The 16,757-nt window shown below is 49.4% G+C and overlaps 1 protein-coding gene across 1 annotated transcript in view; it reads right to left on the bottom strand.

Annotated features, from left to right (window-relative positions):
• The window catches only part of CSMD2 (CUB and Sushi multiple domains 2), a 548,714-nt gene that overhangs the window by 72,980 nt on the left and 458,977 nt on the right, over positions 1 to 16,757 (bottom strand). Inside the window, exons 38-42 of the mRNA XM_053921210.1 lie at positions 13,936 to 14,054; positions 13,356 to 13,425; positions 11,254 to 11,370; positions 7,993 to 8,202; positions 2,204 to 2,392 (exon numbers count right to left, since the gene is read on the bottom strand). Coding sequence (XP_053777185.1) covers positions 2,204 to 2,392; positions 7,993 to 8,202; positions 11,254 to 11,370; positions 13,356 to 13,425; positions 13,936 to 14,054 — 705 coding nt within the window. The remainder of the gene's footprint in view (positions 1 to 2,203; positions 2,393 to 7,992; positions 8,203 to 11,253; positions 11,371 to 13,355; positions 13,426 to 13,935; positions 14,055 to 16,757) is intronic.

Genomic DNA, 16,757 nt, shown 5'->3' on the forward strand with positions numbered 1-16,757 from the left:
TAACGCTTCCAAGCAGGAGAGAAGGCCCCGGGAATGAAAATGTACCCTGAAAGTGGGGCGTGGACACACCATTCCTCCTACATGCACTGAACACACACTTGGTCCAGGCACGGCCTGGGGAGACAAAAGGGAGCAAGGATGGCACAGCACATAGTCCTGTCCCATGGCACTCATAGTCCACTGGGCTATGGCCACGATTCCGGCATCTATAGCACCAGGGAGCACGCCATTGGGTGGAATGCCACAGCGACATTTAGGGGGGCCCCTCACCTGGTCATAGGAGTGTATGGAAGGATTCCTGGTAGAATTCACATTTAGACTCAGACCTGAGGGATGACAAAGAGCTAAGCAGGCAAAGCAAGAGAAGAGAGCAACATTCTCTGAGGAAGGAACACCATGCGCTCAGAGGTCAGAGAACATGGGAAAACTGAAAATTTTTCAGCTTAGTTGGAGCATGAAGTTTGTGAAAGTGGAGAACACTAGAAGGTAAGCAGAGAGCAGGCTCCAAGGGACATAGCGTGCTACATTAAAGGATGTGGAATTTACCCCTGGGGAGATGGGGGCACCTGGATGGCTTCTGGGTAGGGGAGTGTAGGGAGTATATTGATGGTTTTGAAGACTCGCTCTAGGTACACTGTGAAAAATGGATTGAGGAGTGCAAGACCGGAAGCTGAGAGACCAGTGAGGAGCCTCATCTAAGTGGTGGCCTGGACTAAGGTAGAGGCAGTGGACAGAGAGAAGTGGATGCACAGGCAAGGGGTAGCAGGTAGAATTAGGAAGATCTGGTGAACATGGTAGACAAGTGACAGGGAAGGTGCCCATATCAACAGCTGAGTAACCAGATGACCTTCACTAAATGAGAATTTCAGTTTGATGGCAGAAAGGTGATGAGTTCAATTGCGAATATATTGGGATTTAGATGCCTCAGGATACGTGAAGAAAGAGATGACTGAAGAGTTGACACAGAAAGAAAGGGAATTGCAAAAGCAAGAGAACATGGCATCAAAGAAGTCAATGGAAGAACTGTTTCAGGAGGAAGAAGGGCTTCTGGTTCAAGATGTCTGACTGAGCATGGTTCTTTTCTCTCTCCTGTGATGCCATGAAAAAGATGAATGAGGTGTAAAAAGGAATAAAAGGAAGAAAGTCCACAATGAAGCTTGTCACATAGCATATGTTCGACCAACAATTCCAGAATGACAAACTGGCATTACATAGGGATAGTTCTGAAAATCTGAAAACAAACTGGGGGATTAACGGTTTTGGAAATTACAACTTTACATTCCAACACCAGCACAGCTCGGTTCTGCAAACAATGTCTGTTTTTCTTTGGAGAGTTAACACTGCAAGCTCACTGCCTGTGAGCCAGTGACTGTGTTGCACACTTCATCTTGAACCCTCCCAGCTGAGATGAGAAGCCCCATTGCACTAGGGAAGAAAATGGAGTTCAGGGAGGTGGAGTGGTTCAGGGATGAAGCCAGGGAGATCTGACCCTGGAGCTGGGGCACTTTCTCCTGGACCATGCTGTCCTCCTACCAAGCTTTCCCCTTTCGAGACAAATCCCAGCTTTTCCTGCAGAAAAGTGCTGAGCCCCAAGAGTGAAAAATGAAAGAAAAAATGCAACTCAGGTGAGCAGATGGTGGTAGAATCAGCACGAACTCTAGGTCTGCTCCCATTCTGCTTCTGGTTAATGAAGACTCGGGCACACGTCACCTCTAGGTCTTTTACATTATAATTCAGACCTCTCAGGCACAAGTAAGAGAAAGAGCATAAGTAGAGGGGCACAGGTGACAAGGGGGACAAGAAATTCCTTCTTTCTAGGCTTTATTCTCTTCTCCCTTTGAGAAGATAGCATGATTAGCTCTACCTCTCTACCCCTCAGCTCACCACCTGCTCCTACACCCTCATGCAGAGTCTTCCCTTCTGACAGGGGACATTACTCATCAGGGTGGATATTCCCAATGGCTGAGTATGTTTTTCCTTGGATGTGGTCCACATCTCCTTTAGGTCCTCCCTAGAGCTGGTTCAGAGCTCTGTCCCCAGGATCACTCCCTGGATAGGCTGGGTCCCATCCATAGGAAAAGGATGGATAAGGTTTGCCAGAACCTCCCAGCATGGGTGATCCTATGGAGTAGGCAAGTAGACATGGGGCTGCTCTGGATCAGTCTCCCTAAGAAAAATCCCAAGGGATGAGAGAGGGACATACCTTCACACCTGGGCAGGGGGTGGTCCCAGTTCCGGTTGGCACCATGTTGACACGTGAGGACAGGCTGGCCCATCAATTGATATCCTGGGAGGCACTCAAAGGTCACTGATTGCCCGACGTTGTAGCCAGCTCCCCTCACAATGCCGTTGGCAAAGGGTTCTGGGTCTGGGCACTCTTGAAGTTCATAGGCTGGAAAAGATCAGGAAAGAAGGTTACTTTACTCTCTCTGAGTGTGTTCTCCCCAGCCAGAACACAGCAGCGGCAGAGTTATTGTAGTGCTGAAGCACCAAGATCGGGACTCAGGAAAAACTGTCATTTTTTTACTCATTGGCTTTGGGAAAAACTTCTCTGTGTCTTAGTTTTCTTCTTTAGAAAATGGTTATTGTGAGGATTAAGTAGGATTATACAAGGTCTGTCCAGAAAAAGTCCAACCATTGTTACTATACAAGAAGGATTTGTGCAACATTGATGTAACCTGTCAGCCGAGAAGAGTGGACTGGAATGCACATGCGTGAACAATGACGACTTCACTGTACTAGTCAGTGGGGGCAGTAGACACTGCTGAGTGAGCATGTGTACTGTGTGGCTGTCACATTAAAAATGACTGAGTGAGTCATTTGTAGAGCAACAAATCTGCATCGAATTTTGTGTTAGGCTCAAACATTCCTTTGCAGAAACTATTTTAATGACTCAGAAGGCCACAGCTATGGGCAGCTGGTGATTGGCAGCTTCATCATGACAACACACCTGCTCATGCACATGTCTCATACAGAATGTTTTTGTGAAACATCAAATCACCCAGGTGACTCAGTCCCCCTACAGCCCAGATTTGGCATCCTGCAACTTCTGGCTGGCTTTTCCCGAAACTAAACTCACCCTTGAAAGGGAAGAGATTTCAGACCATTGATGAAATTCAGGAAAATACATGGGGCAGCTGATGGTGATTGGGAGAACTGTGCCTTGGGAGGTCCCAAGGTGCCTACTTTGAAGTGGACTAAAGCATCATTGTCCTGTGCACAATGTTCCTTGTGTCTTGCATCTTCTTCAATTAATGTCTCTATTTTCATGGTGCATGGCTGGATACTTTTTGGACAGACCTTGGTGGGTATATGTGTAGCTCTTTGCACAGTACTGGCACATGGTAGGAGCTCTGTAAATGTTATCTATTATTGTTTCCATGGGAAAAGGGGGCCCAAGGAAGGGAATGCTACACTGAGCCGTTTATGAACACGTCCTTGGGGCCAGGGGTTCACTTCAGTTCTTTCTTGCTGCTTATCTCATTTAACCAGGATCAAGATCACAAACACAGGAAGTCATCAGGTGAGGACTTGGGCGGGATCTCTCCAACTCTAACAAATCTATCAGGAAAGAAGTAACTTGGTGGGAAACACTTTTCAGAGGGGTAGCTGGGTTAAAAGGGAAGTGTGATTGTCATACAAGGAAGTACCTGCACAGAGTAAGAAAGCTGCTACTATGAGCATGGGTGGGCCTGACTCAGGACCAGACACTTTCCTGGAAGCAGCTGAGGCCTGCCCAACAGGGAGGGGCCGCAGAGGCATTTGCTGGGCATGTGCTATGGAGCACAGCCTTCGATTAATCAGATTCACAGGACCAGGAATAGCCTTTGTGGCAGTAATTGGCCCCACGCTGCACAGGAAATTGGCAGTGGGAGTAGATGAAACTGCTACAGTGGAAATTCTCAGTGGAAGCAGAGGAAACCTAATGAATGCTCCATGGAAGTGGATGCATCCGTCACACGTAATCACAATATAAATGACACAGACCGTGGAGCTGACGTTTCCTAAGTGCTCTCCCTCGGCGATGGTGGCCATGTGATGCATCTCCATTCAATGTGTACAAAGAAGTCTTAGCGGGGAGAACTGGGCAGGTTTCACTAAAAAAATCATCCAGGTAATTGATGTCCAAAAATTGAGCAGCTATAGTGGGAGTGGCTGGGATGGTCAGGCAAAGGAGTGATGTGGCCCTGTCGGCAGCAGGGGGTCTGGGTGATCTGGCTGATGAAAGTCTACAGTAGAAGCAGGGAGCCTGGGGCCCAGGGACATGACCGATGGATGGGAAGGTGAGGAGCCTAAGGAGAGGTGGCACATGCTAGGACCAGGAGCAGCTTTAAGGAGAGTGGCCAGTCTCTCTTACAGGAACTGGGTCACGTGGAAGAAGCTGGGCTTTTCAAAAAGTGAGACATGTAAGTGAGAACACCTGGACTGCTCACACTGAGAGAAATCTCAGAGCTCATTTCCCCCAGGACAAGCTTCAGAGAGACAGACTGGCCTATGAGGCAGAAATGAACGCTGAGAAGCAGGATAATTAGCTTTTCTAAAGGGCTCCTCTGGGTGAGTAGCTGGGTTTGTCCCAAAGGGAGATGCTACGGCGGGAACAGATACAATTTCAAACAAAGTGCCATGATTAAAAATATTAATTATCACGATGTCTAACGTTTTGGAATAATTACATATCTTGCTATTGTGCTAAGTTCTTTATAAGCACAGCCTCCCAAGAAGCTTTAATGGAATTAAGTTAAGCCTGTCAGAACGGGAGACCTGGGTGGGAGTAGGTTATGCTGTTACCAAGAATTTTGAGGTTGTGGGGGTGATATTTGCCGGAAGAAGGGAAAGGAAAACTCCAGCCTGGGAAATTCAGAGCATCCAACAGAAGGAATTTTGAGAAAAAGTAAGGAGTTGGATTTCCCCCAAAGAAAGTCAAGGGACTACGGAATGCTGAGCCTGCTTTATAGAAGTGGCCTTCGCAGTGACAGGTGGCTCTTTCATGAAGCAGGTCTTTTCACAAAGAGAACACCTGGCGTGAGTGGTTAGGGCTTGTTGACAGAGCACAGGCCCCTAGGGCTAAGGAAAGTGCCTGTGGAGAGTGTGGGCCTACTGGGCAGGGAGAGTGACTCAGTCTGTGACAAACTGTGAGGCCTCAGCAGGAATACCTGGGCCTCTGGCCCAGAGACAACCTAGTCCGAGAGGTTGGGATCATCACAAATGAGAAGCCTCAGTAGAAGCCACGGTCAAGTCTAAGAGAGAGCAGCTGCCTTGACACAGAGGGTGGCTCCACAAGTTTCATCAGGACTGTGGCACACAGTGTGGCAGGTATGATGGAGTGGCTGAGCCTGAAAACATCCAGGCAAGTCGTGAAGGTGAAGCGTGAATGGGAGGAGGTGGGCCCACAGAGCAGACACCCCGGCGCTGTTGCCGGGCCTCACACAGTTGGGCTGATCCCTGGTGCAGGTGTTGGGCCTCTGAAGGCATATATAGACCCTGCCTTTTTCTGTGCTTCTCTCCCTCACTCCCCACTCTGCAGGAGAAATCCACAGAGGATTGGGTCTCTGAACACATGGAGCCTCGGTGGGGCTGTGTCCCACAGGTGAGGGCTTGGTGAGTGTGGGAGGGGCTCAGCCTGGGACCAGGGCTCCATGGGAGCAGGTGGGTCTCTTTGATGGGAGGGAGTCAATGGGGTCTGAGCGACTCAGAGGGACAGCCTGGCCAGGACCACATGGATTCAGTGGGCAGGGCTGTGGCCTTCACAGGGGCGAAGGCATGGTAGGTGTGGGTCGCCCCAGAGCAACTGTTCCTGTTGCAACGGTGGCATCATCAGCACTTGCGTTTGTCTGAGAGGAGAAGCCTCGAGGACAGCACTGGGCCCTCAGGGTGTAATGGTTGAATCGTGGCCTCCCAAATCCCTATGTTGAAGTCCTAACCCCGGTACCTCAGAATGGGACCTTATTTGGAGACCGGGGCTTTACTTATCTTCACCTAAATTACAGTGAGGTCATTAGGGTGGGTCCTAATCCAAAATGACTGGTGTCCTTATGAGAAGGGGAACTTTGGGGACAGACAAACAAGGAGAAAACCGTGCGACGATGAAGCCAGAGACTGGGGTGATAGTTGTGCGGGCCAAGGAATGCCAAAGCCTGCCCACGAACCAGCAGAGGCTAGGAGAGAGGCACGGGACAGGTGCCCTTCACTGCCCTCAAAGGAACCCTGATCTTGAGACTTCCAGCTCCCAGAACTGAGAGAGAATAAACTTCTGCTGTTTAAGCCACTCATTCTGTGGCACTTGTTAGAGCAGCCCGAGCAAACCAATACACAGGGGCAGCCCAAGAGAGGCGTGAGAGGCATGTGTCTGCCCCGAGGAGGAATGCTGACCACATGTTTGGGCGCAAGTCTCCTGTGACAGACCATGACCGGCTTCCTGATGCATCAGGACCATTTAACGGCGCCCCCGCTGTCCCACCCACTGAGGCTGCGTGCCCTTCACCAGCACAGGTGCAGCGAAGGCTGGCCTCTGTGACAAGCCCACACACAGCTTCACGGGGTGTGGCAGCTTCCTGCCCACTGATGAATATGAGGAGTCACCTTTGGGTAAGAGCAAAGCTTCTCCCTCCCCCCAACCCTTCATTGGTGTGAGAGGCCCGGCTCCTCTTCCTGAGGCTTCCCCAGAGGTGACAAGCCCCACCGTGCTCACTGAAGTTCCGTCTGAGACAGACACAGTGCCCTGAGGAGGCAGGCCTGGCAACCGGTCCGACTGCCCACCTGGCGGAACACGCTGCTAGGCCTTCTCTTCCTTAAACGACAAGCCCAAATCCACGCCCTTACTCATCTCAACAGGGATGAGAAAGCCAAGTGTCAGAACGCCATACATACAGAATAGTCTGTATTTACGTAGAAAACACAACCCGAAACTTCATGAAACATTACACATTTTTTCACAGGTACATATAACATGTATGTCAACACATGGAAAAAGATCTGGAATGATCCCACCAAAACCAGAGTAGTTTTTGCTGGGGAATGAATGGTGTTTGCTGGCTGCAGACAAAGAGGCCTTGGCTTTACCTGTAATAGTTTAATTTCTTCATTTCTTTCTCTCTTTTTAAACAAGATGAGTGTGTTTATAAATTGTGTAATTAAAAATTACTTTAAACAAGCGAATTGCAAAAACAGTATTTATAGTATGATCCAATTTTGGTTAAGATATAGTAATATAATTAATATATGAAAAGAAAAAATGGGGAAATCAAACCGTTGGAAGCTGATTTTCTGCACAAGGTGGGGTTGGGAATGGGGGTATGGAAGAGCTTGACTTTCTATGATACCCTCACAAAAACACCTCTCATGTTTCAATTTTTTTGTAAGTGTGTATTAGTTGGGGGAAAAAGCATCCAAAAATGGTGAAAAAAAAAATCAGTGGAAGAGTCTGGGGAAAACGGGTTAGAACCAGTGTCTCAGGGAAGCATCTGAGAGAGGAGCGGGGCCAGTCCGGGGCGTCATGCACATCTTCGTGGGTCGGGCAAAATCTGCCCACAGGGGCAGTGTGTGGGCCTGTGTCATTGCAAAGGCTCCGTGGGCTCTCCCGGGATTGTTACCAGAATCCTCTGTCATGTCATAGCTTTGCCGACCGTAATTGGGTCTGACACAGGGGAGGACCCAGAGGGAGTAAGTAAGCTCGTCAAGGCCAAGGGAAGTGGCTGGCTGCACACCCGTCGAGAAGTGATGGGTCACTTGCTCAGGGAAAGTGGTTGGCTATTGGGCCTGGACAGAGGTTGACCCTCTAAGGGGGTGGTTGGCCTTGCCCCCTTGCATAAGGCTTGTCAGCTGGGTCAGAGAGACATGTCATCGAAAGGAAGCCTCCATGTATAGGCCTGTCCCGCATCCCCTCAGCCCTTCCTATGTTCTCTTTTCTCCTACGTGGGAGGCTGGGCAGATGGGTGGTTCTGGGTGAGAGATGGGGACGGACAGAGGAGCACATGGGGCCCTCCTCGTCCTTACCTTGATACTCCAGCTTGAATCCCGGCCGGTTCTGGGAGTGGTCGCTGTGAAAATACACGGTGGTCTCGTGCGACGTGGAGAGCAGGGAGCTTGGAAGCTCACTTCCACTGAATCTGCCCATCATGCGGCTGGTCTCGTAGGGGCCGTTGCGGATTTCTATGAAGTCGTGGTTGGGCTCGGTGGAGAAATTCAGGAACTGGATGTGAGCTCCTGGGAGCAAGACAGAGGTAGACAGTGGCCAAAGCAATCCAGTCCTGCTTCAAATATGCTGCCTTGTGAAAGGCCCTCCCGCCAGAGCCCAGGCATCCCAGCTCCGGACGCCCCCCCAGTTCGGATCCCCAGAACAGACTTGGGGGAGCTGCCAGCCCGGTCTCTTGTCTTCAGGAAGGGCTGAACTTAAACGAGTATTATTCATTCAAAGGGAAAGGCATCAGTCATTTCCGGCTCCGCCTTGAGTCCATTTTATTTCATTGAAAACGAAGTTCAAGATCAACACTCGATTTAATTTGGGATTCTTATGTCTTATATCTGAATAAAGATAGCTTTGCGAAAATAAACATCTTACTTAAAAATAATGTCCCCCCACATACCCAACTGAAAGACATGAACTTCGAGACTGGTGTTTTCTTCAACACTGATGATAACTCAGAAATAGGAGGGTACATTGTCCTGTTCGTTCCACTAAGAAGCCAAGGGAAATTTATACTTGGGGATCTATTTGGATGAATCAAGTTCTCCTAGCAACCTAACAGGTAAAATAGCTAATTAAGTCCTTACCTTACATATCGGCATATTCTTTGGAGAATGGAGGTGGGACTATTGATATTTGCTCATGATAAGATTTCTCAAAATTAGATCACTATGAAAAACTATATTAAAGAAATGTATTTACTGAGCACAGAGAGTTGTCTACCATGTTAATTGTGACAATCTGATTGCAAAAGAGTAGGTTTTCGATAGTTCTCAATTTTGCAGTGAGAAGCCAGAACAGTCCTGGATGAAGGATGTTTCCTGAGCACGCACCTCGCACAGGCCTGCGGCAGGCCCTGCACAGGGGGTGAGCGAGACCCACAAGGCCTCGTCTTCACGGGCGCCTCCTTTCGATGCTGAGGACCAAGCTGTTAGGGACTGCACGGTGGGATTACAGGTCATCTTAATTTTAAAAGTGTGCTCACATGTGCTTTCTGTCCAATTTGTTTAGAATGAGCTCATATGTGTGACTTTTTTGCATCTGATTATTTAAAGAATAAAGTAAGACTTGATGTATAATGTTGAAGAGCCTTCCTGTCCCCGGCCCTATCCCCTTCCCCACTCCCCTCCACAGAGGCGGTCACTACCACGAATTTGGAAGATGCCCTCCAGTTCCTGTTGTTAGATTGTTAAATAGATATGTGGGTTTGTTTTAAACATTTACACGAGTGGTGTTATACTTTACATATAGTTTTGTAAACTTACTTTTATTCATTATCATGTTTTTTCAAAGCCTATCCTTGATATACAAAGGTAGAATTCATTGATTTTTTAAAAAAAGATTTGACTTTTATTTATTTTTAGAGAAAGGGGGAGGGAAGGAGAAACATTGATGTGCGAGAGAAACATCGATTGGTTGCCTCTTGCACATTCCCAACTGGGGACCTGGCCCGCAGCCCAGGAATCGAACTGGTGACCTTTCAATTTGCAGGCTGGCGCTCAATCCACTGAGCCACAGCAGCCACGGCAGTTCACGGATTTCAATGGCATGTTAATAAATCGAATTTTATGAATTATCTAACAACACTATTCATTCCCCTACTAATGAACATGTAGATTGTTTCCAAATCGTGGATGATTTTGCAACGAGAACTTTTGCATGTGTCACCTGTGCTTCCCGGTCCCCTGCCCAAGCATCGTCCCATCACTGGGCCAAGCTCCCATCAAAGGAGCTCTACAGGGATGCAGGATTTCTGAAATGAGCTGCCTGGAAAGAACGGGATGTGACCACTGTCATCTAGTGGCAGCCACTTGTAAATGCAGTGGCTCTTCACAGGCTGAAGCCCTATTAGGGACTATCTGGGAGTCCAACCTTTACTTGAAAGCAAGGGATCCTGGTCTTCTACAACTGGACCTTGCAAGAGGCTTATTTCCCAGGGCCTGAATAGGTACCTTAGAGATAGAGAACTCTGGTGGCTGAATCATGAGTTAGAGAGAACAGGGGTGTACCTCCCATTTAAACTTATTTTCCTTTGAACGTTGCCCTCCCCCACCATCCCTCTGTCATCTGAAGTTCTTCTGGCCCATGTCCATGTCCAGAGACAGGACATCCTAGCTCCTCCTTCTGCAGTGTCTCCAAATCTGGGAACTTCCCAAGGCTGCCCAAGTCATCATCATTTTGCAACCTGATCATCTGTCCCTGGTTTCCTTCGGGAGATGGTAGGAAATATAAGACTCCATCCTTCGGAGGGTTGCCAATCTCCCTGCTCCCCTCAGAACCGATTTAAAGAAGGCCAGTTCAGACTGCCTTCTGCTGAAAGCCCCACCAAAAGGCCCACTCGAGGCTGAAGTGAGGATGAAATAGGTGGTCTTCGTTCCCGAGGTCGCAGACTGGGAGATCCCCAGCCCCGGACATTTTGTTCCTAGGAGTAGAGCGATGACTCAGGCATGGTGACTGACGTGGACAGTCCCTTGGTTCCATGCCAACACAAGTCCTTTCCTCTCTAATAGAGGTATTTGGGATTAAGTTAATTCCCAGTGCACCATGTCTGATGAATCCATGGCAATTAACTTCTGTACTCAGATCACTGTCCCCCCTACTGGCACACTCCCTCTCTGCACAACACCACCTCCTGCTCTCAGGCTAGCCGGAAGGTGCCCACGGAGAATGCAAACTCAGTTTCACATTGACCTTGGCTCAATTTAATGAGGATAAGAAATTGGATGTTATAGTTAAAAGCATAACTTGAGATTCGGTCTCTGTAAAATAGTTTGCTTTTTTTTTTCTTTTTTAACCACCCCTGAGTAATTTCTCATTCCACAGTCCTGGATTTTAGCTTGCTACTTAGATAATAGCAATAATGGCAATTCCTAGGATTTCCCCCATGCTCGCTACATTTAATGTTTCCGAAACATTCATCTCTACCATTCTTAATGGACCTTCATGATTGGACAAGGGGCCAACAGATGAGGAACTGGAGCGGCAGAGAGCCACACTGCCTGAGCCGAGGCTGTACTGAGCGATCACGGCCAATAGTTGCTGTAAGCAGGGACCTGGGTGTGAAGACTTACCGAAGCCCACGGGTAGCACGATTTTCCACGAGCAGTCCATGTTGCTGGGGTAGTTGCCCGGGAAGCCGGGGCTCAGGATCACTCCCTCCATCTCGTCCACTGTTCCCCCACACTGCGCTGTGACAAGGAGACCAGAGGGTTAGGACAGCGTCGAGGAGAATATGGGCCACGCCAGTGCTTGGACGCTCCCTTAGAGCAGTGGTTTTCAACCTTTCCCAAGTTGTCACCCAACTCATCAACCCCTTTGAGAATCTAAAGGAACCCTTAACTTATCTTGCTAAATAACTGCACTCACAGGCAGAACAGAGTGAGCAAATTCAGGATGGGCTGCCCAGCATCCTAGGACCTTCCAGCAGTCTGCCCATAAACCCAAGTTTTGGGCCCTTGACCTCAAGCTTGTCTTTTGCAGGTCAGTTCCCTTAGTGAGCTCCTACAGCAAAAGTGGTCTGCTCCACCAGAAGTACTTCCATTTTTCACACTATCCTCTAAATCTCCCTCTCTTCCTCGTCTGGTCAACTCTGCCAAGACTGAAGAAAGAGGATGAAGGAAGGGGACTGGCACATGTTGAGTCCCCACTCTGCGCAGGGCGCCACGCCGGGCTCTTTATAAATTTGCCCTCCGTGGGGCTGGGTGGCCAACAGATGAGCTGCGCCGTGAGCCGCCCTCTGAACTTTGACCCGCACCCTCAGCCCAAGTGCCCGTGATTAGCACCCCAGGGAGAGCCAGCTGCAGGGGCTGGGGCACCTGAAATGCCAACCGAGGTGACTGCAGAGTCATCTGAGGACGCGTGGCTGCAACACCACAGCAGCCTCGTCCACTGACATCCATTCTTTTCTTTCACATTTTATTAGGAAAAGGTTGAGTGAGCAGAACGGGGCTGCCAGCCATGGGAGCCCGGGGAAAAGCAGGGGACAGGGATTGTGGGGCCCAGGCAGAGGCTTTCTGGGGAGACAGTTAGTTTAGCCCCGAACAGAACAGTGCCCGGGTTCAGAGAGAGAGCTCCGGCACAGACCACTTAGGTCTCGATCCCAATGCTTCCACTTCCTGGGTGACTTAGGGCAAGTTCCACAACCCTCCCCACACCTCAGTTTCCCCCAACTGTGAAATGGAGCTCACAACAGCACCCAGGGCAGAGGGCTATTAGGAGGTTCCAACAGAAACGCCAAACCTCACTTGGGGTAGGAGCTGGCACGCGCAGTAAAGCCTCAACCAGGGGTAGCTACCGTTCATGGGAGTGGCCTCCTCGACAGGGCTTCTGTGCTGTGTCCCCGAGGGAAGAGCCTCGGCTGACCAGTCCCAGTTTGGACTGCTCAGCGGCCCACCAGGCACTGTACCTGGTGAGGTCACGGAAGGGAAACGCCACTGTGCCCTAGTGACGCTCCTTCAGCTCACCTTGCTTCCCATCCCAAGGTGAGCTTTGAGGGGCACTTCCCAGTTGCTTGGGCATCAGAGAAAACCTAGGTTTCCATTCCTGACCTTACCACTTTCTTTTTAATCCTAAAAGTCTTAGTTTCCCTATTTGCAAAAACGAGAATAATGACAGCCACTCAGAAGAAACACGTGGCTCTGTGCCTTGCACAGAGCAGATACTCTACAGTTATGGTTGGTTTTTCCCTGCCCCAACCTGACTACATGGCGAGATGTTTTTGAGGGCAAAGACCCCATCTTTTCTTGTACCCATGGCTCTCTTTATCATCACTCAGCATGGGTAAGAAACCAAACCAAGCTCAGTCCTCATTTCATCTGTAACCCTCAAGATTTCTCCATTACTGGATTTTATCTCTCTGTTTCGTGAAAAGTCATAAGGGAAAGCCCAAAGTGCCTAGAAGTTCCACTTGGGGTTTGGTCGGTTATCTGGAACCAGAATGGACATTGTTACTTTTTCAAATGCACAAGGCTCCTGTAATTTTTCACTTGGTGAGTGAATGTTTCCAATAGTTGTGACAGCTTGGAAAGGGAGTTAAACACTTACAGAAACATCGGGCTAAAACTACTGCCTTTGAACAAACCCAGAATACAAAGCTGCCTTTTGATGTGTCCCTGAGCTCTAGCCCCTGGCAGACAATGGATCTGAATGAACTGGAAGAGTCCGGCTCTCTTACCAATACACAGAGGAGGTGGGTAGTTCCAGCGCCGCACGGTTCCGGGCATGCAGGAGATGTGGGCGTGGCCCTGGAGGAATCAGGAACAGGGGTGGGCCAGCTGCCCCCACCGGCCCAATAGTATGCACAACCCCAGACAGGGGGCCTGTTCAGGGGCTTGTGTTAGGGAACAGGATACAGAGGTCCACTGTGGGGTGGGGAGTGAGGCAGAGGGAGAGATTTTTGGGAAGGAAGCTTATAATGGCCATTACTATAGAATTCTCATTACTCAAGCTTCCTTGTGAGCCTCCTTTAATTACTAGATTCCCTCGTGGCCTTCAGAAGAAAATTAAACTTTCCTAACCTCTAATCAAACCGAAACTTTGAAGGAACACATTCGAGGCTGGCTGGTGCCAAATTGCTAAAGTCAGCAAAGTTTGCATGAACAGCTCCAGGAGGGGATCATGGTCCCCCAGTGGGGGGGAAGGGAATTGGGGGTCTGCTCCCTGTTCTCCGGTGACTGCAGCTCTGCTGGTGCAAGGCTGGCCAAGCACATGTCAGGGGACACCTGTCTCCTGCCCTGGGTGTCAAGGGGAGGTACCTGAAGGGCATATCCCGGCTCACACTGGAAAGAGACCACATCATTCACCAGGTAGCGCTCGCCAGTCTTCACCCCGTTACTGGGCACGGCAGGTTCTGGACAACTGCTCAGGCCCACCGCTGAACAGGACAGAGACAGGAAAGGGGAATGGACCCGCCCAGCAGGTCAACGCGATTGTAGGCTGAGGGTGATGCTGGCAGCAGGGGGGAGGAGGGTACCTTCAAATTGGGCTTTGTCTGCTCGTGGACTCTAGGCTAGTGCTCCCAACCCTTTCACTTCACAGTACACAGAGAAAATCAGTGTTTATATGGCACGGTGGCTCCAGAGACCACAGCTCCTTGGGGCAGGCAGGTACCCTATAGGAACTCTGGCTGCCCACCTGCCCCAAGGGCTCCCCAGAAGGCCTTCAGAACAGGACAGCCAGGGAGCTGCCTGGCCCTGGCTCTAAGCCCCCGACTCTCTGCTTGAGCTCCCCCCACACCACTCCTGCCCCAGACTCCTAACTCTCCTCCATTCTCCTTGCTCTAAGAAGACAACTCCGGTAGGCTAAGACATTGGGAGAGAGGTGAGTGGAAAGCAAGGAGGAGGGAAAGCAGTTATCAGAGGGACATCTCAGCGGTGCTCAGGGGCCCCGAGTCCCCTCTTTGGGACAGACTGTTGGGAGAAAGTCTGCCAGCAAATGGGATGCTCCACAGCCTTCTGTCTCCTGCTGCCTTTTAAAGTCAGGCCAGCTCCCTCCTGGGAGCAGAGCTGGGGCTCTGCGCACTTCGGCTCCCACAGCCAGCTCTGAGCCTCCCTCCCACCCCCTACCCTGAGCCATTCTGTTCCTGTCCATCCTGTGCTCACGGGCAATTTGTGTTCTTAATGTCTGTCCTTGGACCATGGGACTTCCTTGTTCAGCAATTTGAAGTGGGTCCCTGTCACTTATTGTATGGAATCTCACTTCTCACCCTGACATTCTAGGACTTTCATGATCTTGGCCTGGTTTCCAAATCCCCCCCACAGGTTCCCAAACGCTCCTCCGTCACTCTCCTTTCTTGACTTTTCAAATTTAGTCTGCATCCATTTGGTCCTTATCATACACCCAGCATTGTACACAGAGCTTTGCTAGGGCATCCATCATAGTCTTCCTCCTCCATCTCCCCTCTCTGTCCATCCCCACCATCCTCACTCCCTGATCACTTCCCACGAACAAGGCTGGAGTGAGTGGGTCACACACATCCTCCCGTCTGCTTGGTGCAGGTCTTAACACCCCATTTCACAGGTGAGGGTGAAGGCCACAAGGCCCAGAGACCTACCCTTATGAAGCCACATTGCTGGATGCAAATCAAACCCAGTGTGACTCCAGGTCTGCCCGAGTGGGGGCCACACTCTGAGGCCACATGAGCTCATGTCGGCCAGGCCTTCTCTCCCCATTTCCTGTCCTGAAAATCATCCTTATCCTCTTTGAATCCCTTCCTGGCTGACTCCCATAGCAAAGGGAGTGTAGCACCTCCTCCATGGAGGGCTTCACACCTGCCCTGTGCCCCGCAGGGTCCCATCTGCAGGTGTGGACGTTTGTGATGCGTGAAATAAGTCCCTGTGTATTTGCTGATGGCTGGGACTTGGAGTGCGCCTCTCCGGGGATGTGGGTTGGAAGAACCGTGAGGAGGCAAAGAGGTTGCGGTAAGCTGAGTTCTTGGCCTGCTCCAAAATGCTCCTTTCACCGAGGGAGGCAAAAGGGAGAGGGTGTGTGTGTGATAAGACACTCTGTGGCTGGGTGTGACCCAAGTGTACATTTGCTGAGTTTTGACAAATGCATGTGCCTATATAATCCAACCCCCTACAAAACTACGCAACATGACTGCCACTCTAGAAAGTTCTCTCATGCTCTTCCCAGGCAATTCCTGTCCTGCATGTGCTCTTAAGAAGTGAATGTGATGCTTGAAATGAACGCTGTATGTCCACAAATCTTAGCAGCTGGGACAAAAGACCTGAAGGGCAGAATTAAAACCATAATTACACTGAATCTGAAGCACTTCATCTCGGTTGTCATCTTGTCTATTTCTCCCGACTCCCCCTGCACTCCAAGTAGAATGCAGCTCAGTACGTAAAGGGGGTCATCCCAGCTTAGTAACCTAAGACCTTCTCACTGGACACGCAGTGACAGACCGACGGAGGAGAGGCAGCGAGAAAAAGAGAGAAAGCCAGAGCAAGAGAGTATGGTGGGAGAGAAAAGTGAGACCAGAGAGAGAAAGAAGGAGGGAGACAGAGAAAAGTCCATTCTAATTTCTCTTAGATTGCACATCTTGATTTTATTTAAGCCATCTTGGCAATGAAGGAAGAATTACTTTTTACCATATGTAATTTTTTACTTTTGAAAGCCTAATTGTTCCACTTCCAGTTTAATTAAATAAACATTAACTATGAGTCATAGCAGTAGATATGACTTTTCAGTACCCTTCAAAACCATTTGCCTGTACAATAGCAATTAATTCTCTTTTTCTGTAGCTCTTCGTAGATTATCTATAAAACAAAAATATAACTACAGGGTTTTGGTTCCCAGGAATTTCAGTCTCCAAATACTAATGGGGACCTTTGTTTTCCCCTAGCTTTCTCCCACCGTGAGAGGACAGTGCACGGTAAAACATTAGCTACTGAGAAAACTACCAGCTCCCTGGAAAAAAAATTGAGAGGAGGAGAATTTTTCCTGGAAATGACACAGTAGAATGACAAAGAGATTTAGGAAGAAAATATGTCTTTGGAAAAAGAAAATAAAGAGAAGATCCTTGGGAGTATTTAAGGACTCAAATTAAAATATTGGATAGGGGCACAAAACTGCA

Source organism: Desmodus rotundus, chromosome 3 (genome assembly GCF_022682495.2).
Source record: "Desmodus rotundus isolate HL8 chromosome 3, HLdesRot8A.1, whole genome shotgun sequence".
In the NCBI taxonomy this organism is placed as follows: Eukaryota; Metazoa; Chordata; class Mammalia; order Chiroptera; family Phyllostomidae; genus Desmodus; species Desmodus rotundus.